Source organism: Lissotriton helveticus, chromosome 3_2 (assembly GCF_964261635.1).
Source record: "Lissotriton helveticus chromosome 3_2, aLisHel1.1, whole genome shotgun sequence".
NCBI classification, from domain to species: domain Eukaryota; kingdom Metazoa; phylum Chordata; class Amphibia; order Caudata; family Salamandridae; genus Lissotriton; species Lissotriton helveticus.
Window position 1 is genome coordinate 86,900,001 of NC_136062.1, and position 27,496 is coordinate 86,927,496.

General features: G+C 41.0%; 1 protein-coding gene across 3 annotated transcripts in view; it reads right to left on the bottom strand.

The window, feature by feature from the left end:
• The window catches only part of MYO5A (myosin VA), a 665,088-nt gene that overhangs the window by 101,649 nt on the left and 535,943 nt on the right, over positions 1 to 27,496 (bottom strand). For all 3 annotated transcript variants that reach the window (XM_078684842.1, XM_078684845.1, XM_078684843.1), the window contains exons 20-26: positions 26,086 to 26,242; positions 21,145 to 21,384; positions 19,639 to 19,887; positions 18,969 to 19,062; positions 18,405 to 18,562; positions 9,119 to 9,232; positions 484 to 627 (exon numbers count right to left, since the gene is read on the bottom strand). In XM_078684842.1, the coding sequence (XP_078540968.1) occupies positions 484 to 627; positions 9,119 to 9,232; positions 18,405 to 18,562; positions 18,969 to 19,062; positions 19,639 to 19,887; positions 21,145 to 21,384; positions 26,086 to 26,242 (1,156 nt within the window). The remainder of the gene's footprint in view (positions 1 to 483; positions 628 to 9,118; positions 9,233 to 18,404; positions 18,563 to 18,968; positions 19,063 to 19,638; positions 19,888 to 21,144; positions 21,385 to 26,085; positions 26,243 to 27,496) is intronic.

Genomic DNA, 27,496 nt, shown 5'->3' on the forward strand with positions numbered 1-27,496 from the left:
ATATTCACACATGTCTCTATGTGACAAGTTCTATAACCCCTTCGATGCTCATGACGGCACGGTTCTGTCATGAGCGTCGGTTGGCCTGTGCTCATGACGGAACCGTTCCGTCATGAGCCCGTTGGCTCATTAGAACGTTCAGCACAGCGCAGGAATCTGCGCCGCGCTGATGTGGTAAATGCCTGCATTGTCCTAAATACAATTAAATAACATCAGGTCAGATTATATAAGAAAATTATGTTTAAAGGACCACTAACTTGAAAGTCATCTCGATGCACTAATGCATTTTGAATGTCATGAAATACACGAGTAACTAAGTCAATTATTAAAAACCTGGAAATTCATGTAAAAAGAATCACAATGAACATAATATGCTCAGGATTTGAACTTTGCCAGGCTGATTTTAAAATATAACACCCCAAATATTTAATTACTTAAAAGGCAAATCCAGTAGCCCTGTCTATTTAAGAAAGAGTGTCTAACCTTGGCTTTGGCTCGTAGGGCTTGATCCTCCTTCCTATCCAATTCATCTTGCAGAGCTTGCTTTTCCTGTTCTAACTCCATAACCCGTTTCTGCAGCTTCAGGAACAAAGACATGTCTAGCGGAGCCTTCTTCTCGGTGGGCTCCTGCCAAGTAGGATGTCATGAAAAAAACACAGAAGCAAAATATATCAGCATTAGGTAAAATGGCTGAATACGTTCCTGCTGTTTATTAAGTACTCACCTTTCCTCAGGAAACAACAGTTACAACGCATGCTTTTACCCCACATGCCATTACAACGAAAATGGCTTGCTGTAGGGGGTATAAGGTGTTGGATTTAACTCCAACACCTTCCCTACTGTTGCACACACTGGAGTTGAAATAGTAAATTATACTATTTCAAACTCCAGTGCACCCCCGAAGTAGGGGTAAATAATTGCGTTGTAATGACATGCAGGGTAAAAGAATGCGTTGTAACGTCATACAACCCCTTTCCTCATAGCCGGTGCTCAAAATGCTGTCACAATGAAGATTAAAAAACAAATGGCGCACATTACAATGTTTTGTGACTGTCTTTGTCTCAAGAATGTGACTACGAGAACACTGAGGGACACATGCCTGCAGGAGCTCACCGGTCCGGCCTCGTGCTGAGGTATGTACTGCAGAGAGGTAAAGTGACCTACTACACCACACAGGGACAAACTCGAATTTTTTAAATGAAATATCTTGTGCCTCTCCACGGCTGGTTTCCAAGGCAGCAACCAAGAATTGCTTTGCCACACAACGGCCCCATCACAGGATAGGTGCAGCATACATTGTTCTCTCCAACCAACAGAGTGGAAACAGACATTTGTTTCCATAAGGGGCTACCAAAAAATAGATATTTGTGAAGCTAAAGGTAATAATGAGAGCAGCCCTTAAGGAAACTCAGTTAGGATAGACACTAAACAAACAACCCATCAGATATCTACGGAATGTTTATGGCTTGCAAACACTTAACATGGGAAGGGCTTGAAAAAGGATGAGATGTGTCAATCTTTAGGTCTTCAGTTTCCAAGTCCTTGATCTCTCCCGTCCCCTGTTTGGATATATTGCTTCAAGTAAAAGATCAATAACAAACCAGATTATAACCCAACACATTTGGCTGGTTGCTGGGTAACAATGTATCTAAACTTGGGTATTATTTTTATTTTGAGTGGCAGCAGTTCAGTATTAATCTGAAATTTGCCCGCACTGTGATTTCACCTTTAAGTATTTGAGTGGAATGAAACTTTCAAAAGCATTTTGTTGCACAGTGTTTACCTAATAAAAAAAGGTGCAACATCTTTACAATTGGGAGTAAAGGTTGTACTTTGTGTAGCAGAAATTGTCTTTTGTGACGGTCCGAAGATAGACCGCTTCAAAAGCTACACAGCAAGTGGCCGCATTGATTTTTGTTGGAAGGCCCCATTTGACAATTAGCACTTGGTGTCAGAAGGTGGGTCAGACCATAAGTACAGGAACTCTACTTGCAGATTTAGGCTAGCCCTCGGTACTTAACAAAAAAAAAAAGACAGCTGTATGCGCACAGCATAGTTACAAAATGGCACCCACGAACCACATGTGTGTTGCAACAGCGGCCAGTTAATAACTGTAGGTTCCCAGCCAAGCATCTATATCTCCCATGGAAGCTTATTGACATATACAGGTCTTGGGAGGACCCAATGATGTCGATGACAAGAATTACGTTTCTACCTCTATCTATCCATAGGTAGAAATGGAATGGTATAGATTTGGATTTGTACCACTAACTTAGGAATCGAAATGTTAATCTGTATTCCGTACTGATGCATTTCTTGAGAGGTGTAGCTGAGGTTTGACAATGCAGAATGAGGACATCTCTGTCCCCTACCTGCACTTTAGTATCGTGACATAGCACAATGCCACTGCCTATGGATGGTATGACATCCTGTATGTACGGCCACTGGAAGATCCGGAGGATCCAAGTCATCTGGCAGTAGCTCCTGGAAGCATTTATGTATATTTTCAGAAAGGCTATGTACTGCTCAGATAGCTACTTCAATATACAGCATGAGTGGAGCATGCATAAATCAAGTAATATTTGGTTTGCATAGCACCTAGATTTCCTTTTTTTTTTTTTTCATTGATTTTATGGCAGAGGAAAGTTGAAAGTAGGGGATACAGACAATAACTATAGATATTACAGTACAATAATTCGTCAAAGGACAAAAAAGTAAAAGAAATAATGAACGGTAATTAATACATAGACAACATAATTATATCCAATTTGTTATTGGTGACCATAGTTTTTGGCCAAAGATCTTTCTTTTCCGGCCCTCAAGTTTATAGACTGCATTTTCCAGCCGATAGATATTTAACAGTTTGGATTGCCAATCATAAAACGTTGGTGGATCGACGTCTAGCCACCGCGAATTTATACAGAATCGGTATGCAGACATAGCTATGAATATAAAACCTTCTTCATCAGCCGTCTTGTCAATTTGATCGGTTTGAATTCCGAATATTACTAACTCAGGTGATAGAACAACAATCGATTCCAGAATAATATTTAAAAAATCTTGCACTTTGGTTACAAATTGAGTTAATTTTGGACAGCAAAAAAACATATGAATTGAATCAGCAGCCAGAAATCCACAACGACTGCAGTTAATACCCTTCTGAGCTTTCCATTTCAATCATTTTAACGGTGTATAATACAAGTCAAAAATAGACATAAAATGCTGGCTTTTAAGTGATCCGTTAAATAACACCTTACAGCCGACCTCTAAAGATCTAGATATATCGACTCTCTCGATCTCAAGGCTTCTTTGCCATTTGTCTGCAAACACATCAAGATTATCTGGCATTCTGTTTACCATCATTCGATAAAATACACCGATTCGTTCTTTTTTCCTGCAGCTTTCCAACAAGTCTATTTTATTCATGGATTCGGTATGTAATAGATTGTTTGACTCTAGAAAACTACGAATCTGTAGGAATTTTAAAAAATCCTCTTTGTTAAGACCATATTTTTTCTGGAGCTCAGCAAATGAAACAAATCGCTCTTCCTGATACATCAGCCCAAGTGAGCAAATCTTAAGATTGTTCCATCTAAGCATAACGGAATCGCTAAAGATCCCGGGCAGTAACAGATTCTTCAAAAGGGGTGTATAATGATTAAAATTAGACAAGAGATGGAATCTCTTATTGATTTGTTTCCATAGCTGTAGCGCTGAAATCATAATTTTGAACTTGTTTTTTTTGTAGTAACTTGGTTCTGAAAACCTAACGAGGCAGTGTTGGGCTTCTGCTCTCAGCAGCATTTCATAAATTGATGGCGCGTTAGCTTCGTCTAAGCTAAAGTCTTGAAATAGTAAGGTACCCATTATTCTTTATGTAATTGCCCAATAATATAATCGGAAACTCGGAATCCCCAGACCTCCCCTTAATTTCGGTAGAGTACACCACTTAAGAGACCTTCTCCGGTATCCCCATAAAAACCTGGAAATAATTCAGTCTAACTTACTAAAAAAAAAACGAAGAGAAAAAAAGAGGAATGGTACGAAATAAATAAAGAAATTTAGGAAATATAATCATTTTGACTACATTAGTACGACCCCACAAAGATAAATGCAAATTATTCAATCTCTCAAGTGTTCTATTAGTGGAGAGTAATAAAGGATCTGAGTTAAGCCCAACAATATCCTCCACTTTAGCAGAGATTGTAACACCAAGATATGTAGCAGTAGATGCAAATACACTGCCTTCCGGTCTACCTTCAGATGAATAAATTACCTGGGTCTTTGTGACATTCAGCTTGTATCCTGATAGCTCGCCAAATTCGTGGGCGAGTTCTAGTATTTTAGGTAAGGATAAAGCAACATCAGAGGTGACGATCGCGACATCGTCGGCGTATGCGAGGATTTTATGCTCTACCTGGTGCAATACTACAGGGGGAATTCCAGTTTCCTTTGTTAGAATATTCAAGTATGGTTCGATATATAACGCGAACAAAAGGGGGGAGCAGGGGCACCCCTGCCTTGTTCCCCTTGTGATCGAAAAAAAGGAGTGGACGTATCAGTTCCTATACGAATAACGGCCTTAGGATTGGTATATAGCGAATGAATGGCCGTGATATATTCTGCAGGGAACCCCCTCCAAGCCAGGACAGACCACTGGAATCCCCAGTCGACCCTGTCGAAAGCTTTTTCGGCATTCAGCAGGACAACTCCTACTGGGGATCCCGTGGCCTGTGCCCAATCCAACAGGGCAAATATACGTCTAATATGATCAGTGGTATCCCTTTTCTTAATAAAACCATGTTGAATCTTTGAAACAAGGACAGGCATTATATCTTTTAATCGGTTGGCCAATATTTTAGAAAAGATTTTACTATCTGCTGTAATGAGAGCTATTGGCCGATAAGACCCTAATTCATTGACATCTTTTCCTTTCTTTTTAAATACCACAATAGTTACCAAGGACCATGAAGCGGGTGAGTGTCCTTGAAAAGCTTGATGGAATATCTTGAGCAGTTCAGGTTTAAGCATATTTCTAAAAGTGCGATAAAATTCTAAAGGGATTTGATCTGGCCCCATGGCTTTTCCGGGAGCTAGGCAGAGGATGGCTAGTTCAATCTCCTCCCAAGTTATAGGAGCTGCTATAAGAATATTGTCAGCTTCAATCAACTGTACGTTATCAATGTTCCTCAAATAGTCCATTGGGTCCTTAGCTTCATTGATTTCATTACTAGCTTTATTGTATAATAACTTATAGAAGCCACTGAAGGCTTTCAATATCCCTGCTTTGGATTCTTGAGATACTCCTTCCAAATCTATAATTTTCGATATATCATTTGAAGTGGCCTTCTGTCTTAACCTTTGTGCTAATATTCTTCCGGTTTGTTCACTTAGCTCATAACACTCCGCCTTATGCTGTTTATATTTAAGCGCGACCTTGTCGGCTAGATGAGAATATACAGCAGCTCGTTTAATAGTTAGGAGTCGTTGCGCCTCCTCGACGCCTTGGCCGTTTTTAATATTAACATCTAGTTTTAATTCTGCATTCTTTACTTTATCGAGTTTATTCTTGAACTCCACTTGTATCTTCTTGCGCTGAAAGTAAGAGTAGCTAATAGTTTCCCCCCTAACTAGATTTAAAGGCGTCCCAAACAACTTGGATTGAAGCTGTCTCGTTATTACGCTCAAAGAAATCTTTAATAATTTCAGCCATATGTTGAAGATAACCTTAATCAAGCAGAAGACTCAGTTGAAACGACCATTGACTATTAAAATTGACGCATTTGGAAGGCAGTAATAATTCCTATATAACAGGATTGTGATCCGAAACTAATTGTGGTAGTATCTCAATATTAGCATATTCCAGAAAGAGTGACGAAGTAAAAAAATAGTCTAAACGGACAAACTTTTTATGAGGAATCGAAAAAAAGGTATAACCAGGATCAGTAGGTTGTAAATTATTCCATACTTCAGACAACCCATTTGCCAATACCAATTCCCTTAAGGCTCTATAAGTCCTGATCTTGCGACCTTTATAATTCCTGGTAGTCCTAATATTGCAATTAGAGTCCACAAGAACATTTAAATCCCCGCACAAAATTATAGGTTGACACCAAGCCGCCAATTCCGAATTGACCGTATTAAATACCTCATTGTCATCTAGATTGGGGCCGTATAAACAACAAACAGTAAATGTATTGCCTTCAACAGTAATTTCTGCCATCCCCCATCTCCCCCATTTATCAGCTAGTGTTCTGAGACATTTTCCGACCCCTTGTTTCATACAGATTCCGATTCCTCTTTTAACCCCTGTTTGCTTTGAGCTTACTAAAAGTTCAAGACCCAGGTTCCTCAGTATGTTTCGTTTGTCCCATGAGATGTGAGTGTATACACAAGATGTCGACACGCAGCAGCTGGATTAGTCTACATAGAACCCCTACTTTTTTTGCATCGTTAAGGCCATTGACATTCATTGTACATAATTTGATCTTCCTATCCATTATAACATAAATTCAGATCTAAATTCAAGTCTAAACTTATCAGAGTTGTCCCCTTTTTCCAACATTCGTACAGAGGAACCAAAAGAAAAACTATGTATGCGTGTATACCCTAACAACTACCACTGCCTTACACCCCCACCACCACCCCTGTCCATCCCGCCCCCACTCCAACAGGAACCCCCCCACCACCCTCCCCAACATATGAGGCTCAGGAACAACCAGTTCCTGAAAAGTATGGAGTGCCATGTCCCCCCACCCCCAAGGACCCTGGAAGGAAAACCGTATCATGAAAAGAAAAGAAAAACATCTAGACCAGCAGCAAAAAAGAGAAAGAAAATCAGCTCTATACTCTTAACATTCTTATTCTAATAGTGGATTCATATAGAATCTAAATATTCCTTGGCTTTCAGTTCTGATTGGAAAAATGTAGTCTGCCCTTTCATCACTATTTTCAGTTTGGCCGGATTTTGCAGGAATACGGTGGCCCCTTTCTTCTGAAAATCTGGAATAAGCTGGCGCAGATGCCAGCGCTGGGACACCGTAGCTTGGCAAAAGTCTGGTCTCACGAAAAACTCACAGTTCTTGGCTTCAGCTTTTTTGTCAGGTCTAGCTAGAGCGTAGACTTCTTCCCTAGCGAGAAAGTTATTAAAGGAGACCAATATCGCCCTAGGGTACTCTTCCGCCCCTTGACGCTGCTTTCTTATAGAAAACGGAAATCTATGTGCTCTTTGCACTTCTTTGGACCAGTCCCAAGATACCAGGTCAGGAAAGGCTTCATTTAGTAACTCGACGCTGAACCGAGCACCTAGATTTCCAAGGTAAAAACATTCTAATAAAATGTATAGAATTGGTTCGACTGGTTATAAGGTGGGACAGAAGAAATCACATTCTACTATAGTGTTGATGAGAATGAGCTTTGTTGAGTGCTATTACGTTGGTGAGAAGGTTTGCACTGAAAGACAGATGAGCAAAAAGGCAGGCTAGATCAAAAGGGACAGGCCCGTGCTTCCAGGACTAATGTCTAACCACTACTAAGGGGCAAAGGGAGGCGGGTGATTTCTCTTATTCCAATTTCACTTGATCCATCAGGTCCTCACTCAGAGGTGGTCTCTGTGGGCTATTTGTGAGCCAAAAGACCGTGCAGACTGAAGAAGTAGGTTATTCAGTATGTATGAGTATAACTAAGGTCTCGGCATCCTTCTTAAGTATAGTAGTAAAGTGGGATCACTCATGTGTGGATTGGCCCTCGAAACCTGTACTATGGAAAGGTTCGAGAGCCAAAAGCAATTTATAAGTTAGATAGCTAGCTAGCATTGCAGATGCTAGCTGAGGTATCGGCTGTCTTGCCCCACTGTCAACACCTTTGGGGATTAACTGGTGAAATTAGTGCTTCTGAATCAGAATCTTTGATCCTGAGACACCAGAAAGTCTTCGCTCTAATAATAAGATGCATCTGGGAGATCTCCTGAATATGAAAATAAGCCTCTGTTTTGCTTGAGGCAGTTCCTAAAATACTTTTACTTTTAGTACTAGTAGGTCAGCTGCAGCAGATCTTTAGTCCTCCCAAGATGTCAACTTCAATGTCAAAGTGTTCGGAATCTATGAGACGTTCGAAGGTAGGATGACCACTGATTTCAGAAGGGACTTTAAAGGTCAAGTTTCTGTTTTTGGAATCTAAAGACTTAGAGGTTATGAGAAGCCAAACATAATATCAACTGAATATAAAAAGGCCGTAGCGGCTTAAGGAGGTGTTCCAAAGGGTGGGGCAGCAGGAATCAAGTATAGCCTCTTGAATGGCTGAGAAGCGCCTGCAGTAAGATAGCTTGTTGGATTGGTTCAACTATGATGAGGAGATGAGACACACTTTAGATTTCTTGTGATTTGGGTGGCTGTCTTGTACTAATTAACAAGCGCACTGGTATTGTTACCAGTTCCAATATCAAGAATATCCATCTTGGTACATTTCGAAATTAACAGATAAATGCCTCATCTGAGAGACCTAAACTATTGTGATTGGCAGAGCCAACTAAAATTCTGAGAAGTCACACTTTGCTAAAGTGTTTAAAGAAAAGTAGGACAGTTGTGTTACCATGTTTGCCCAAAAACGTGGTAGTAAAAAAAAAGCATTACAGCCACAGCAAAACCAGCATAGATGCATTACACCACAACACAGAGGCACTCAGTGAAAGAGATGATTGTTCAATCTCCTATAAACATCCTACCACTACCATGTGAGCTAATCATGGAGCTCTATGCCTAGAGTTTTAGGAAAAATATAATTAACTAGTTTGTAATACAATTTTTCATGAACAATATATCATTTCAATATATAACTGCAATGGGAAAGGGTTTTTCATTTTACTTAATTCCATAATGGCTCTGAACCTAAGTGATGTTTGCGAATGTTCATTTGGATGCAGTAAAATATCTAAACTGTAAGTAAACAGGTTGTTACACCGGTTTGAATGCATGATTCCACAATGTTGATAATCTAGCTCAAAGAAGTCTACCCTTAATTCAGTGATTTCCACTTTGTATCAAGAAGGCTATTATACTGTGTATTTGTAACACATCAATTTACTACATGGTGATTAGCAACATCTTTCATAGACATTTACCTCTCCTCTCAAAGGTGTGTCATCGGCCTCTGTGACCTCTGAGCTGAAGGTGTATTCAGACTCGTTGCTGCTATGTGTGGAGTCTGTTCTTCTGTGTCCAGGCTTAGGGATATTCTGTAATAAAGAAGCGGATTAGAAAAACACTATCCCACATCATCATGTTTAAACAGCAAAATCATACTTTGGGGCTGGTGTGATTTTATCTGCCACAGTTGAACAATTTTTATTTTTATTTATTTTTACCATTTGTAGAGCGCGCTGTAACCCTACGGGCATCCTGGCGCTAAGCGAACATCCGGACCGGAACGCTAGACAGGTAGCTAGCAGGGTATCGCTGGTACACAGGTTAAGGCCTCGGGGAACGGTCTTTGGGGAAGAGCCAGATTTTTACTTTCTTGCGAAACTGCAGCAAATTCCGCGTGCTCCTAATGTCCAAGGGCAGGCTGTTCCAAAGGCGGGCAGCTGCCACACTAAAGGCTCTGCCTCCCATGGTTGCCCTCTTCGTCCTTGTTATTCTGACCAGATGGGGAGATGTGGATCGCAGGTTGCGATTAGGTGCATACCATTGAAATCTGGCTTGGACTGACTTTGGTCCTTGCCCATGGAGTGCCTTAAACGTAACGCACAAGGATTTGAACATAATCCTCCGTGCTACCGGAAGCCAATGAAGCTCCGCCAAAGCCTGTGTAGTCTAGGAGCGGCGTAAGCGGCTCAGCGCGAGCTTGGCTGCAGTTGTCTGAACAGTCTCCAGTCTGGCAATCCGGTATCCCGGGGATTCCAGAAGTAGAGCATTACAGTAGTCAAGACGGCTTAAAATAATGCTCCTGACCACTGTCGTTCTTGCCTGGACCAGCAGCAAGGGTAGTATTTTGCGCAGTCCTCGGATAAGGGTGAAGCAAGCTCCCACTACTCTATTAACGTGGGTCTCCAAGTTCAGTCTTTCATTAAGGCTGACCCCCGGATTGCGTACAGTGCTAACTGACGCCAGTGGGCCATTTCCATTTTTTGGTCAAAAGTCATTCGGCAGTCCTCGAGAGATCTTACCCACTTTACAATGAAGAATCTCGGTCTTTTCCCCGTTAAATTGGAGCGAGTTGCCTTTTAGCCAATTGGCCATTTCAGACAAACAGGCATGAAAGCTTTCCAACGAGTCTGCTTGATCGCCGTCCAGGGACACAATGAGCTGGGTATCATCGGCATAGTTGACCACACTGATGTTATACATGTTGATGATTCCCAGCAGCGGTCGCAAGTACACGTTAAATAGTATCGGGCTGATGGACGACCCCTGTGGGACTCCATATTCGTTTTTTATAAATTGAGAGTGGTAAGGAGGGAGCGCCACTGCTTACCATCTGTCCGATAGGTAGGAATGCATCCACCCCAGTGCCACCTCTGTCACTCCTAGGGATTCCAGTCTTGCCAAAAGAATGTCATGACTGACCGTGTCAAATGCGGCGGACAGGTCCAGCAGAACCAGTGTTGCCTATTGTCCCCTGTCCGCCCGCATTCAGATATTGTCCAAGACGGTCACCAAGGCTGTCTCAGTTCCGTGGCCTGGACTAAAGCCAAATTGCCCCTCCGCCAGTTTGTTGTTTTCCTCCAGAAAACAAGACAACGCCCAACTGACCATATACTCTACTATCTTGGTCGGGTAAGGCAGGAGGGAGATGGGCCTGTAGTTCTTATAACTACCCGGATCTAGAGTGGGCTTTTTCAGCAGTGGCGTGATGATGGCCTGCTTACAACTAGTTGGAACCAGTCCATTACTGAGCGATTGGCAGCATATTTGATACAGAACAGGAAACAGCTCGGCTCCGAGCTCCTTCAATATTTTATGGGGGATGGGATCCAGAGGAGATCCAGATGAGATTCCCAAAGCTGTGCGGGTGAACTCCTCTTCCGACGGGATCGGGAAGCAATCCAATCTAGGTATCCTATACAATGATGGCACCGCAGGATTATCCAACGTCTTGTTCATCATATATTAGGCCGTTACTATTATGTTGTTATTTCTACCATATTTGTTCCTGCTCTTAGTTACCCTCCTTGTCAGTTGGTACAGTCCCTATTCCCCTTATGACGTCACCCACTGTAGGCAGTTAGAATGTTGATGTGAGGAGCTGATGGAAACGTTCTTGAGGGAAGAGTTTAGGAGGTGATACATTTATACTCAATAAACCAATAATTTTCCTTTTCAGTCATATTTTCAGACAGCATGCTGTCACACTGTCTGTTTTTTCTACAGTTTATTCTACTTTTGTCATGCACGAGGGAATAAGGGAAATCTATTAAGATTGTGGACACATGAGTAAATGACAGTAAGGATCCAAAAGCAAGATGTTGTTGGCATCCAAGCAAAGGGTCGGAAGGATGAAAAGACTAACAAGCTGGTTGGTTATTTGTGCACTATGTTTAAAAATGACAAGGCACGGGATAGCAAAGTTTAATGAATGAGCCATGAAACTCAACATGGTTTCAGTACAAGCTTGGAAGAAGACCCAATTTGTAACTCAAGTCTTAGCATTAATGCACTGGTTTTTTAATTGTACATGTTTTGATTTAAATCTATTTTTTTGATAGAATTCTGCAGCTAAAGGATGCTCCAATCTACTACCAACTGATGTTTATTAAGATAAAACGTTCTTATGCTATTGCTATACGTTTCACTGCTGAAGGAAATCCCCTATTCGGATGCTCACAGACTTCAGAGATCACCCCAGTCATCATCCTAATTTATTTAAAAATATTTATAAACCTGTCCTCGCAACCTCCAACTTCAAACAACATAAATTGCTTGCATAACCCCAATGATTGTATGGATGTGTTTACTTGCACAAATGCGAACACTAACTAAACAGCCTAATGCACGCTTGTGTGTCCAATACTAAGATGATTGTTAATAACATACTCAAGACTATTTCTTAGAAGACTGTTGTTACCAAGTCTGAGTGTCCTGAGGGTTCATGCGAGTTCTGACTTGCATTGTAGATTTAAATAGGTATTTTTTCTACATGTACAACAAATACTTGATGAATAAGCTATTTACTTTCGGTAAAGCTTTATCTGGTAGAGACAAGATCTAACAGAGATTATTGCAGCCTGGGTAAGAATTCCAGAAATGGGTGAAGATTAAAATCGAAAACATAAAATGATTTTGTATGTAGTCCCCAAACATTTCATTTAAGTTGTTACAATTGTGCTTTTTACATAGGCATCTATTTCAAAGTATTTTCAACAGAAATGCTTTACGATTATCATGGTGGCATGGAAAGACCGACAGCAATAATTGATAGTGATCAAAGAATGAAGTGAGACAAGGATTTAGGAGCATCGAATATCAAATGTAACTGTACAAGATGCAGACAATATTCCAGAATATCTATTTACATTATATAAAACAGCTTGTGGATATCTAGGAACTGGATTCAAGAAATAAAGTGTAAGGGCCAAACTCTGAGACAGTCATCTGTGCATATTCAAGAGGTGCTCTAAAATAGGAAGACTGAAACATGGAATAAGAGGGTTGGCTTAGAGCTCATAGAAAACCGGGGGTCATAATACTTTTGAAGGCCAGAGTGAGGTGAGGAGTTTAAACGGTACATGACTAGGTACTAGAGGGGAAAGTGGATGTGTTTCTTTGGGAGGCTGAAGAGTGTGCAAGTGCTGTAAGTGAAGTGACCTAAACAGTAGAGGGTATTGTGGAAGGCTTGCAAAGATATGTTGCAATAGTCCCACTCACTGATTAACATGATATAAATCACAGCACTGGCAATAAGGAAGAAGAGCAGAGGGTGGACTTTCCAGACATTCAGTAGCTGGAAAGCCAGTTCATTAGCAATTCAGGTGATACAAGATAGTGTGTGTGTTGGAGTCAAATGCACCCCAAGGGTCCAGTGCATGGAGAGAAACTCAGGGCCGGATTTAGAGCTTGGAGGACAGGTATCTAATTTACTCAGTCAGGGTGCCAGAGTGAAGTACTCCACCGTCCTACGGGAGTACTCACCCGCCAAATTTTTAGATGTCTACCGACAGACAGTGGAAACTAGACACTCTAAATAAAGTGGGTAGACAAATGGCCAAACCTTCAACAGCACTTACTCTGTTGGCCCATCGGAAATTAATATCAGTGATGAGACATACTGGAGGTCCACCAAATGAGGCCAGCAGAACTTCAGTTTGGCAAAAAGGGCCCGCCATCACCCTCTCCGCCAAACTATAAATCAGGTAGTTACTGTGTTCAGGAGGATCAACCAGTGGGGATAAATAGCAGAAGTTGACGGGCAGTAAATAATGTCAGTTTTGAGTGAGTTGCATGTTAGACAACAAAGGGACATCCAACTGCTGATGCTCACAAGTGTATGGAGGATAGCGAGAGCAACCAAAAGGTCTTTTTAGTCGCTGATCACTCCTTTAGGCTATGCTGTTTTTTAGTTGCTGTAAGAGGCAGAATTATTAACATTAACTTTTTTAATTGTGTATTTTAAATTGTAACTCACGCCTTTTGAGCGGCTGTTAGGGGGGTTGACCTTCCTCCTCCCTCACGCTCATTTCCCACACGTCGTTCAGCCCCCGCTGTTCTCCTGAGTGCGGGCCCGTCCGTGCGAGCGGATGCGCTGTCTCGGGAGTCAGCGCTTTAGCTTTTTCCACCTGGCTGGGCATAAGAATCGAAGACGGCGCGAGCGCGTTCCACTACTGATGCTCACAAGTGTATGGAGGATAGCGAGAGCAACCAAAAGGTCTTTTTAGTCGCTGATAACTCCTTTAGGCTATGCTCTTTTTTAGTTGCTGTAAGAGGCAGAATTATTAACATTAACTTTTTTATTGTGTATTTTAAATTGTAACTCACGTCTTTTGAGCGGCTGTTAGGGGGGTTGACCTTCCTCCTCCCTCACGCTCATTTACCACACGTCGTTCAGCCCCCGCCGTTCTCCTGAGTGCGGGCCCGTCCGTGCGAGCCGACCCGCTGTCTCGGGAGTCAGCGCTTTAGCTTTTTCCACCTGGCTGGGCATAAGATTAGATGATGGCACGTATGCGCAGCGGACGTGCGCAGCGGGCGCGCCTAAGGCAAGCCCGTCTGCGTCCGTCCACGCTAAGGACGCGCCTAGTTCCAGTAATGCTGTCGCTCCTACCGGAACATTTGGAGATGCAGCTGGAGGGCCCGGCATAAGGTACAGTGGAGCTGAGCTACGCGAATTAGGGGTGCAGGGCAAAGGTATGGGGACCATTAAATTTCTTGCAACTGCTACCCCGACTTCAGATTTTGTACGTGGAGATCTGTTGTCTTGTGGGCTCCTCAATGTAAGATCTCTGCCTATACATGATGTGGAAACTCCGCTACTGCTGGAACATCATGGCCTAGAGATTCTGTTTTTAACAGAAACCTGGACTCGCCAGGACTGTGATGTCGATTCAGGTATGGCTTGTCCTCCTGGTTTTACATTTTGTCATAAGTCCAGACAGAGTGGGAGAGGGGGGGGCATTGGGGTTATTTATAAGGACTCCTGGGACCTGGTCACCATTGATATTGATGACTGTGAAGGAATGGAACTGGTATGGTTTGCCATTAAAGATGCCCACGCGCATGTATTAACAGGGATTATATGTTATAGGCCCCCTGGAGTCTTTACAGGTCAGTTGCAACAGTCACTCTTAGAGACCATTACCAATATGGTTGCTGTTCATCGGAGAGTGGTTATATTAGGGGATTTTAACCTCTGGATGAATGGCCCCCTTAATTCAGGCTATCTTAATATTCTTCAGTCTTGTGAGGGTCTTGGCCTTCTTCAGCAGGTGACTGAAGCAACCCACAAGGGAGGCCACATACTCGACCTGATTTTTTCGGAAGAGCATCTTCTTACTCTTACGGAACTCTTACCTTTGGTCTGGTCGGACCATTTCTTAATTAAGTTTACTGTGGATGTGGCCAAAAAGAACCATGGTTTGAGCTGGGTTAGTAAGAACTATGTTGGTCGTGACTGAAAGGTCCTCCTACGTAAGCGAGGCTCTACTCCTCTTTTTGCGGTAGACAATTGTTTTCTAGCCACCAATCCAGTAGGCAAGAACTATTCTGCTCTCTGCGAAAAGATCCTGGCAGATCTGGATGTGGTGGCCCCGTTGAAAAAGCATAGAACCAGAGGTAGGCCTTCGGAGCCTTGGTTCAATGACCTTTTAAAAGCTATGAAAGTGGACTGCAAGCTTGCAGAGAAAAAATGGAGAAGGGACTACACTGACTTGGACAAACAAATATGGAAATCCAAGATTATATGTTATAAAAAGGAGATATCCAGGGTTAAGGCAGAACACTTTTCCAATATGATCCTTAATGCTCCAAATGCTTCCAAGTGCATTTTTAACATTTTAAAGAACCTCACAACCCCGGACTGTACTAAAAAGCAGATAACTCCATCCCAGGATCTATGTAACAACCTAGCCAGCTTCTTTCATTCTAAGATCAAAGCAATTATTAATGAGTTAGGAGAGGACAAGGAGCTTCCGAGGTTTGGTATCCCGGATTACATGGACAAAGTAACAAAGGACATTTGTAATGACCTTTATGACATCAATGCTGATAATGCCTTAACCAGGTTCGGGCCTTTGACCATGGAGGAATTTTGCAAAGTAGCAAAGGGTATTTCATCTGGTTCACCTTTAGGTCCCGTCCCTGTTAAAATCTGGAAGACCTTTGAGACGGAATTGTTTCCTACGCTTAGGCAAATTTGTAATCAGTCGCTTGATAGCGGTGTAGTGCCGTTGCTGTGGAAACAGGCTTTGGTAACTCCCCTGCTTAAAAAGACCTCCTTGGATCCAACAGGTCCCAAAAACTATAGGCCAATTTCTCTTCTTCCCTTCCCGGCTAAGATCACGGAGAAGGTGGTTAGTAGGACTCTCTCCGACTATCTGGAGCGGCATGGACTGCTGGATGAGGTTCAGTTTGGCTTCCGGCCTGCCCATGGTACGGAGTCGGCATTGGTGACCGTAATGGATGAACTTCGTTCACGGGCAGACAGGAATCAGGCAGTGGTTCTTATCCTGCTTGACCTGTCTGCCGCGTTCGACACGGTTAACCATGGAATTCTCCTGAGCAGGCTAGAGGAGGTGGGGGTGAAGGGTCGTGCTCTGCAATGGCTCCACTCCTTTCCTATGGATCGGACGTAGGCCGTGTCCCTTCCTCCTTACCGGTCCGAACAGATTAATATCACTCATGGGGTACCTCAGGGCTCAGCCATACTCTTCAATATTTATATGAAACCTTTGATTGTGGACGTTAAAGAGCATAGGATCAGCATCACAAACTATGCTGGCGACACGCAGCTCATCCTCTCATTGGAGGGGGAGCAATCTACCTCTATTGAAGAGTTTCATTGCTGTTTGCGTAACACGGCCCAGTGGCTAAAAGCCAACTCCTTGCAATTTAATGCCGGTAAGACGGAAATTCTTTTCTGTCCCGTTGATAGAATTCCCTCAGTGCTGCCTAGTAACTTTTGGCCCAGTGAAATGTCATTGTATGTGAGACCAGTGGAGAAGGTTCGCAATCTGGGCATCCTGTTCAATAACAAGCTGAACATGGAGGCACAAGTTACTAAAACGGTGGGAAATTGCTTGGCAATCATTAGATCGCTACGCAAAATTCGTCCTCTTTTACCATTTCGAGTACGGGCCCTTGTTGTACAGAGTACAGTCTTGAGTAGACTTGACTACTGTAACGCCCTTTTGCTTGATTCTCATATGTTCCTGCTGGACAGATTGTTGAGAATCCAGTCCGCCGCAGCTAAACTTGCTCTGGGATGGCCGAGACGTTCCTCGTCCTCCAGGGCTCTTGCAGAACTCCACTGGCTGCCGGTGGGACAGAGAATTAAGTTTAAATCTCTCTGTCTTGTATTCAAAGCTCTGGATGGGATGGGCCCTAGTGCGCCACAGAGAAAGTTCGAGTGGTATGCCCCAGCTATAAATCTTCCCTCTGCTTCAGCGAGACTGGTTAAGGTAGCTAGGTATAGGAAAGACAGATCCGGCGGCAGAACCTTCGCGGTTGCGGCAGCCAAACTGTGGAATGGACTGCCCCCGGAAGTAATACATATTGGTGAGCTCTTACCCTTTAGGAAAAGGCTAAAAACTCTGTTATTCCCCAAAGTTTAGTTAATGTATTGCTCTCTACTAGCTGCCAACACCCTTTCGTTGCTTGTTTTCTTTCTACTGTGTACTTTGAGTCTCTCAGCGCCAGGATGCCGTAAGGTGACAGAGCGCTTTACAAATGAAATAAATAAAATAAAAGAAAAGAAATAAAAGAAAGCCAAAGAAGTTGTTTTGGAGATGGTGGACAGAAGGGTAAAGGTAGATCCATCGTCAGTGACCAAGTCATAGGAAAAGCTGAAGAAAGACACTATTGTGATATTTCACCAAGGGAATTGGTGTAAAGAGTCCAAGATCAAGCCTTTGGAGGTGCCAACTAGGAGTGAGAGAAGGTAGTGCAAGGGGAGCATGAAGACAGAGGTGTAGCGATAAATTATGCCAAGGTGTACAGTATTGAGAACGTTTGTCACTTGCATGAGGAAAGTCCTACTAGAGTGCCTGTTTGGTAACTCTCTTTAAAACACTTTTAAAATTAATGATCAATTTGTCTCCGAGGTATTTATTTAATGTGCTGGAATTCAAATCTGAAATGTGTATATACATGTGGCTAATGGTTGTCACATTGAAATTCTGAATACACATCCTTAGTTCAGCTCCCAAAAGACATAAGGCTTTGATGATGAAATCCATAAGTGACGATTACGTTATGTTGTTTAGGTTTGCCTGTCTCAGCTGGTCATTGCTTTACAAGGAACAACGCCTCTGCATGTTCCAGATATTGGAAAAATAAACACTTTTTTTATACTAAACATATCTATTCTCCACCAAACTGCTAGTTTATCAGGTTCTTCCTCCTTCTAACTGATCACCTTCTACATATTGATAAGACTACAAAAATGTACTTCTCACTGTAGTTAGGTCTACTTTTGTACTAATGGCTTTTGCCATCTCCATGACACCCACATTAATAAAGGATTCTATTTTATAATTATAATATGTACATTTATATGGCAGTTATTCTATGATCTTGCATTGTTGAAGACAACTAGATCACAGTAGGATCAGCAGCATTTCAGTCTTGATTTCATTATTAGGAAACTGTTTTGTAAATGAAACCTTTCGTTACTAAGATGAATGTTGACATTATGTTCTACCTAAATACGACTGATAAGCCTACATCACCAAAATAAAGTCCCCTTGCATATATAACACTTACCGTAATCACATTTATTTCATTCATCTCATCCTTTAAGTCATCATAGCGCTCTTCTAATCGGCTGTATTCGTTTAGAAGATTCTGGTACCGCGACCTTTCATCATTCAAATCAATTTCCAGCTGTTTTGTTTCCTCTGTCAACTTTTTTTCCATGGCCTCTACCCAATTAAAAAAACGTAGAAATATAAACAATTTAGCATTTAGTCAATCTTCCCTGCATCAGCCCAATGTGAAACATATTGAACACTAAAACATATCATATGCAGTGCCTACTACATGCAGAAAACCCATCGGATGAAGAGCTTGTTTTGTAAAATATATACTTGACAGAAAAAAACCAAATGATGTCTTAATCTCAGACTTCATTATCATGCAGAAACAGCATATTTAATTTGCATTTCAATTGTATTAATATTTCACACAAAGGCAGGCTGCAACAACATATAAAATATATTTTTTAGGTAATATGATATGTTGATCTAATAGGTATTACAGAGTTTGATGAAAAAATGTACACTGAGATGACGTCTTACATCAAAGCATAAACTACAGTTTCTCACCAACCTGTCATAGTTTTGACTTGGTCTTGAATTAGTTGATTCAGTTCGTCTTTTTCAGTCTTCAGCAATACGTTCTCATTTTTAAGGTCTGAAATCAACTGAAGAAAATAATTGAAGTTATTATCCTCAAACCGGCATCTAGAATTCAATCTACACACCAAGATCTAGAATAGCAGAGGGTTACCCTTTGGTTATTTATTATTAGGTAGTTGGTGATTTCAAAAATGAATCTCACATTTTTCTAATTTCCTGGAACAATACACAACTGAAATGATGGCAAAGATTATCTCTGAAGTGTAAAGGGACATATAACTTGACGAATCTGGTCCCATCTTAAATGCTATTTTAAGTGCAATTTAATTCCCTGGTCAATTACAACTCAGAAATCCCCCGCATCTCATCAAATGTTTGCAAAAATCACACTGATAATCTGTACGATCATTTCTTAAACAATTTATTGCCAAACAAGTACATTGTTTGTAAATGGTTCCTGTGCTAATTGCTACAATAATTACAGTGAAAAAGATATGGCAGAATGTTATTTTCTTTGAACACTTATATTTCCTGGTACTACTGAACTATATACATATCCAAGGCTAACAACAATCTACCAATACCTTATGGGCCAAATGAAAGTCTACAATAATCCACAGGTTAAGCTGAAAGACTCTTACCAGTTCGCTTTCCTTTTTGTAGGAGTCTGCCTGTTCTTCAATTATCGCCTTCTCGGTCTGAGTTTCAAGCAACTCTTTCCTCAGCCTGGCTAGTTCATCTTCAAGGCTAATGAGTCGATTTGTAGCATTCTTAGCCTCTTCCTCACTTAACCTGAGCCGGTCTACATCACTCTTCAGCTTTTCAGTTTCTGTTCGATATGTTATCTCCAAGTTGTTGAACCTCTCCAGTAAGGATTTACTGTCTCTATTCTTTTAAAATTAAGAAAGATACAAAAACAAAACCAAAAGTTGAAATGTGCCTTGCAAGAGATTCATGTTTCCTAATTCACGTTACAGCATTCTGTGAAGTCTTCTAACAAAATAATGTTAGCAGTTGGTTGGTTGATACTCTGCATACACTTGCCACAGACTGTCATACACTTTTGCAATTATATCTACATGTGTGTTCAAAGATTTGATCATTGATGTATGAATATGACATACTGTCAAACAGAACACACAGGCATTCAAACAATCAATCCAGATGGTATAGAGTAAATCCCAAGAAGATCACAGAAGAGTGACACGGATGTAGTCAGTCAAGGCAAATTGCCTTTTCTAGATACGTACCTGAGCCCAGAAAGAAGACCTATTTGGTAACAGAACACATGTGCCTGTAACTTGGTTTACCTATAATAATGATATGCTTACTACTTCGCTGCATTTTGCTTTAAATTTGCCCAAAGGTTGCCCATTTGTGGGTACAACTTGATCAAAGTTAACTTGCTGTGCTGTAGCGCAGTACACATACATCCATGGAGTATCAAATAATACCAATGCTGGATATTGACAGATACAGTAATTCTGTCTACAGTATTATAAATCTACATCTAAAGGTTTGCATATGGTATGAAATAGTTCAGCACTTCAGAACCTCTGAGTTACCTGTCTTACTCTATTGCCCCCCCCCCCGACCCCGCTAACAATCATTCCGATAATCTCATGGCAGCACTTACATTATGATTTTCTCTATTTTTTGGTATAGCTTATTAAATTAGGATTTAAATGCATTAGTAATAAAACTGTGCTCCACCAACTGAAGTCTGTAGAAAAGACCTATCTAACATTGGTCGAGGAGGGGGTCAGATTAATGCCATGTTTGAAAGATAAAAAGTCAATAATTCATGTTTAGATTTATTGTACGCAAATATCTCATGTGGTATTCTGACATTCTAGCATGGCTCCCTTAGTTCAATGTTGAAACACATCTCCTCTACAAGCTGGCTCCCCAATGGTGTGGCACTCTAGAAAAAGTATGTTAAAAGCAAATCTTCCATTAGGTTTTTCTTGGTTGAAACAATTAGTGTTTGTAATGCAATAAAGAGCCATTCGGCACTGCTTTAGATAAAATTGGTCAGGTTCCTGTGTCTTTATATTGGTATTCTATGTCTAAATATACCTACTTAGCATAGATCTTGTGCAACTCTTTTAGAAACAGAGTAAATGTATTCCTGTTACATTAAATACCTGCTCATCAATTTTACGCTGCAGCTGCATGATCTTGTTCTCCATGCCAATATTTAGCTTCTTGTATCGCTCCACTGAACGTGCTTCGATCTTCAGGCTCTTGAGCTCTCTCCTGGCCTTCATCCTGCGGTAGCAGCACTGAAGGTAGACAATTGCACTCAAGCTCCTCTTGTAGGTGGAACGAGCCAACCAACCCCGCACGTGCTTTTGAATAATTGTGGCCTTGTGCTCCCGTAGCATCTGGGTTTTGAAAAAGAGAAACCAGTTCACTGAGGTGAATACTTTAACACAGAAACTGTGGTCTATTACACACAATGGCAAAATACATACATTAATTTAACTGATCAAACCTATGCCAAATTAAGCTCAAAATATCGAAAGGAAATCAGTGCATTAAAGTTCAAAGAAGAAATTGCAGGAAGGTTACCAACCGAGGTTAAATAAATGGTTCAAGATGATAACATTTACAATTTTCAAATAAAATAAGGAAAGCATGACACACATGCTACAACATGGCTTAAAGGATTTAGTCGTCTAAACTGCAAGATGGTTGGACTATCTCTTTACATATTTTACAACTGTAGGGTGGCAACATACCCTTCTAAGACATTAAAATGACTATACCCATAAAGTTTAACTTAATATACAATGTTCTTCAGTTACTTTACAGGAATACAGAAATACGTTTTCTTTCTGTTCAATTATCCCTGACATACTTTGCTACATTGGAAATACAAAATGACTGGATTAAATAAAGATTGCAATATAAATATTGAAATAAACAAAATGCCAATCAATAAAGGAGTGGTCAATTTCAATTATGCTAGACTAGTCAATTTAATCTATGCTTCTAGTCTAAATCCTGAAACTGCATGAGGAGCAGGGATTAAGAAATGATATAACTTTAGTGTTTGCACTGGGGAAAACAAACACAATGTACAATATACAAAAACACTCCAAAAAAGGAATTTGAGCAACAGTAAAAATTGTGAGCTATATAGGAAATATATACACTTTCAAGAGAAGAATGAAAGCTAGACATTACGATTGGCAGAAATCCTGTACTAGTATTCATAGCCTGCTACTACTCCATTATGGAGCACTTGAAATTTTAATATCGAAGTTCTGCAATTGTTTTCAATTGGGATGAGTGGCAGTGCACTGACATGGCGGAAGTATTTTCTTGGGAACTGAAAGTAGTTGGTTTCACAACATTCATATCAGTCACCTTCTTGACACAACAAAGCTACACTGATAAGATCCTTCAATTTGAATTGTTGATAGCAGCCAGCTTGTGATCTCAAAGGTGATGAGCTCAGCTTCATGTCAAGATTGTTTTCAGGATTGATTAAAGAATGTTTGGATTATTCTGAACTCTATGTTTTAAATAGATATTGGGTGTAGGTGGCAGTAGTTGGACATTCTACCTCTTTCTTGACTAACTTTTGGTCACCATCAAATATTCAAAACCCTCCCTCATCTATACTATCTGCATATAACTTAGAGACTATCTCTTACTTTGCTTTTCTAATTGGAAAATATGATATAAACTCGTCTGCTTCTCATTAGCTCTTCTCAAACTATGGTCCAGACAGTGATTGCTTCCTGCCTACTGTGTAGGAACCCACTTTATGAATCCTACCTATTTATCTATGACAAAGTTGCTACTTATTCAGAATGCTGCTGCATGCCTGATGTTTGTACGTTGTAGGCATAAATACATCACATCTAGTAAATATCTTCTTGCTCTCTGTGATAAAAAGGGTGCTTCTGAAGTGAAGGATCATTTAACAGAGCAGCAAATCAAAATGGAGAGAGAGGACTAGGTAGGCTATTCCGTATCCCCTAGTTTATATTTAGTATCAAGAAAGGACTAGCTTAGTTGTGTTGGGAAACTCAGTGGGTACGTATGTCGGCAAACCAGTTGGTTTGATCATGAAGCCCTCACCCACCAACCTAGTTGGTGGCATGCTTCATCATCGGGCCCACCACAGTGACACCGAATGTGTCCCGGGTGTGCTTCGACTCCAGATTACTGAGGAGCTGGTATACTTGCTGAGTGTGCTGTGTTGTGGGTGTGAAGGTGAATTAAAAGCTATGCAGTGGGTCCCAGTTCCCGAGGGTATATGATAACTTTAATGTCTGGGCCCCTGCGAGCAGATAAAAAGGCAAACGGACGCTGTGGAGTGAGTTATGGGCTCCCACGTCCTGTGTGGTCTACATGTTTCAGCCAGGCCTTTTGTTTACATCTGGCTTTCCTCAGGACCAATGAGTATGTGTGGTGAAAAATAAACTATATTAAGTGGTTAGTGTTGTTTTATAAAAGTGTCGCACGCGCTAAGGTGCTATACGTGTTAGAGGGGGATTCCCTCTGCTTTAACTTGCTGTTTGCGAGTACTCAGGACACCGCAGCAGGACGATAGGTCTCAGGAGCACGCAGATCGGCAATTCCGGTCTTCTCCCCCTGCCAGGTGACCCAGGAAGCTTTAACAGCAAACAGCAAGTTAAAGCAGAGGGAATCCCCCTCTAACACGTATAGCACCTTAGCGCGTGCGACACTTTTATAAAACAACACTAACCACTTAATATAGTTTATTTTTCACCACACATACTCATTGGTCCTGAGGAAAGCCAAATGTAAACAAAAGGCCTGGCTGAAACATGTAGACCACACAGGACGTGGGAGCCCATAACTCACTCCACAGCGTCCGTTTGCCTGTTTATCTGCTAGCAGGGGCCCAGACATTAAAGTTTTCCATATGCCCTCGGGAACTGGGACCCACTGCATAGCTTTTAATTCACCTTCACACCCACAACACAGCACACTCAGCAAGTATACCAGCTCCTCAGTAATCTGGAGTCGAAGCACACCCGGGACACATTCGGTGTCACTGTGGTGGGCCCGATGATGAAGCATGCCACCAACTAGGTTGGTGGGTGAGGGCTTCATGATCAAACCAACTGGTTTGCCGACATACGTACCCACTGAGTCTCCCAACACAACTAAGCTAGTCCTTCATTTAACAGAGCGCCATGCATAACACTAGTCCTTTATTCTGTGAATTGGCCCATCAGCGCTATACTACATCATGGAATCGCCGATCTTTTTGTGAGTCTTTGAGTGTTGTGCCAACCACCAGCAGATTGTGATATGGTGGTAGAGTCAACCCAAAAGCCTAGAATAAGTTTACTTATCACCTTAGATGTGAACTTAGGGATGTGCTTCTTTTTCAGACTTAACTTTTTTCTACATAATTCTTCTGCACCAGTTTTCATCCTAGAGATGGAACACCCCCAATGGATATCTACTAACCTTTATAAATTTCGAATCCTCATGATCATCAAAATCATCAGAAGTGGAATAGATATCACACTTAATAGGCCTAATCAAAGCCCCTGATGAATACTCATCTGAAATCTATGAGCACATAACTAATGAGATCTAGCAATCCTAAAAAGAAACACATATTTAGAGTATCTACTGGTCAGTGTTGTTTTAGATCATGCCATTACAATAGTTACAAATGTATTGGTATTTACAATAATTAAGTGAGTCCAAACGGACTTTATTGCAAGATGTCTTTTGGCAAGGAACAACCAGAACTATATGCCAATAATGGTGTTGGACATGATATTCTCAAGTACAGAAGGAGAAATGGGGTTTGCTGACATTAACTGCTTCCCTTTACACAGGGTTGACCTACAACAGTATTCACAATCGCATGAACAAGTACATTCTTGTCTACAGTCTATATCTGGATATCAATGCCACTGTGCCTATCAATTTTAGTTCAAAATGTTGAAACCACTTCCAGTAGCAGCACTACTTGAAGTTTACTACCCAACTAAGTAACATTAGTGATTCCTTAATAACTTCTGAAAGCAAAGATTTGCCACTATGTATAGTTCTATTTTTCTACTTATGTGAATTCTCTTGGATCGTTGCTCAACATTTTTGATCTGTGACATTTTGTTTCTCTACTTTTATTCTTCTGATTACTTAGCCATCCTGCACATTATCCTTTACATCTGGAGTGTCCCGTGCTCCAGGATAAGTCCATGCGGTCTAGCTCCATACCAGAATTTTAGGTTATCCATGCAAGAATAATTGGTGAAGAAGAAGAAATAGCATCATAACTTAAGGAGCGGTTATCCTGAAAACCTGCAATGGCTCCAGCCCTGAGTGCCAAACATTGGGCAACCCTGTTCCTTAAAATAAATGTCACCCACAGTAATTAATGTAACCAGGCAGTCAGTATAAATCATGGTGACATCTATAACACAGGATAGTCACCAGGCTACTGATAAAATAGACTTCGTTTAAATACAGATGACTAAAACACCACAATATAGTTGAAGAATATAGTTGAAGAAGTAAAACATAAACAATTCATTATTTGTAGCTATATACACATGAATATTACCAACAGGGGCATACGGTCTAAAAACGTTGTCCCATTGGATGGAATAGGTAGTGAGAATAAAGGCAGAAGTATTGAAATTGTACTTAAAATAAGATTTGAGATGGTCTCAATATGGCACCCCTATAACCAGCATCCATAATAATGTGCTGTTTATGCTAAACATTCAGGTTATGATCCAGGTCCTTTCTCTCCAGCAAGGGACCTATCCCAGCTGCTGTGTTTTTAGCAACTTGCAAATATCACCACCCTGGATTACATTTCACCCATCAACCAGTATTTGTGTATCTGCTAATTTATGTAAGTTTTGCACCGGCTGTACATCTAATAGCCAGAGCCAATTAACGTGCATATTATTTAAATATAAGCAGGTGGAGGTAATAAACATTTCCAATACCGCTAGGCAGTAATCCTGGATGTATGTTTAAGTAGGTGAAAGCAGAGATAAGCTGGGCTTAGTGGAGCCACCTCCAAACAACATGTAGAACTCTCCAATTAACATATCTATGACAACACTCACAGCTTGGTAGCGCTTCCTGGCTGCGTATCCCCGTAAACGAGCCTGTAGTGCAATGGTAAAGGCTTGCATTCGCCGGTACTTCTGTCGAAGTACAAACATGCGCTGGAACTTCTGAATGATGATAGCTGCTCTGGTTCTGCGTAGAAACTGGACATAGCTAAGTAAAACAATGAAAAACTGTTAGAAAGCTTAACAAATAAAGTGCACATACAATTTACATTTTTTCGTATTGCATTAAAAGTTTTCCTAGAGATTACTTTGGTTTTATCAGGAACGATAATATAATCCGATTGAAACTTTTATTTGAGTGCTTTTAGTTTTACAACTGAAGACTGCAATGGAGATAAATCTAAGAAACAAAATACACTTTGTGATAGGGCTCTGGATAAATTCAACCTCACATCCTACAGGTAGTGGTTGCATAGGAAGGGACACAGGGCAGGTAAATTACCTGCATGACTGAAGAAAGGTGAAAACCGCACTACAATATTTTATACATTGTCAATTAATAATTGCTATTGACATTGCCTACAAAAGGGAGTGGACCATTAATGAATGTATTCCAATAGTATCTGCAGCAATTATATACCGAAACCAACCTATCCTGAAATGGAACAAATGAACATATACCCAAGATAATCCTGTGTCCATAGACTTACTCTAAAGTAGTCAGACATGTTAATCTCTAGTCTCAATCCATTATATGGAGCAGGATAGGACTCTGGGCTCTTATTAAGCTCCCCGCAGAGCTTTATCAGTGCAATTCAAATGTAACTGCTGATAAATAACTTGAGGGGAACCATGAGGCTCTATGTGTGGACGTAAGAACTTGATCTGATGAAGGAAGCTGTGTTGTAGTAGTCCCTAAACCTTCAAATGACGCTAAGGGCTGTAAATCATACAGGCAGGCACCCATGATTAATGCTGATGTGAAAATCCTTACCAGACCCTTTAAAATTGATGCTTATGGTCAATACAATTGATTCACTTTGATCAGTTCAGTTTCGTCCCTCACAGAAATACAATTCTTAACCTGGGGCATCTAGCACAAGTCAAACTGTACTTTATCCTCAGTAGTTGTGGTATCCTAGAGAATGAAAACGGTGGTACCTCCTCTCCAAAGTCCTACTAAGGTTTTTTTTGATTGTATTGAGAGGGAGAAACATTTTTAAACATCACAAACAGTCAGTATTATAAAAGATATCTGAAAGGTGGGTTGTGTTTTATTGCGGTTGGTGGTGGTTCGCCAATTCAGATGTGGTGGGGACACCATCCTCAAAATTGTGCAAAACTGCAACATTCAGTAACATTCTTCCTGAGGGATAACATTGGCAAAGGTGTTCCACTTGCAAACATTTTTCCCAGGATATTGATTTCATGGGCTTCTCCCAAATATTTTGCAGATAGCTAG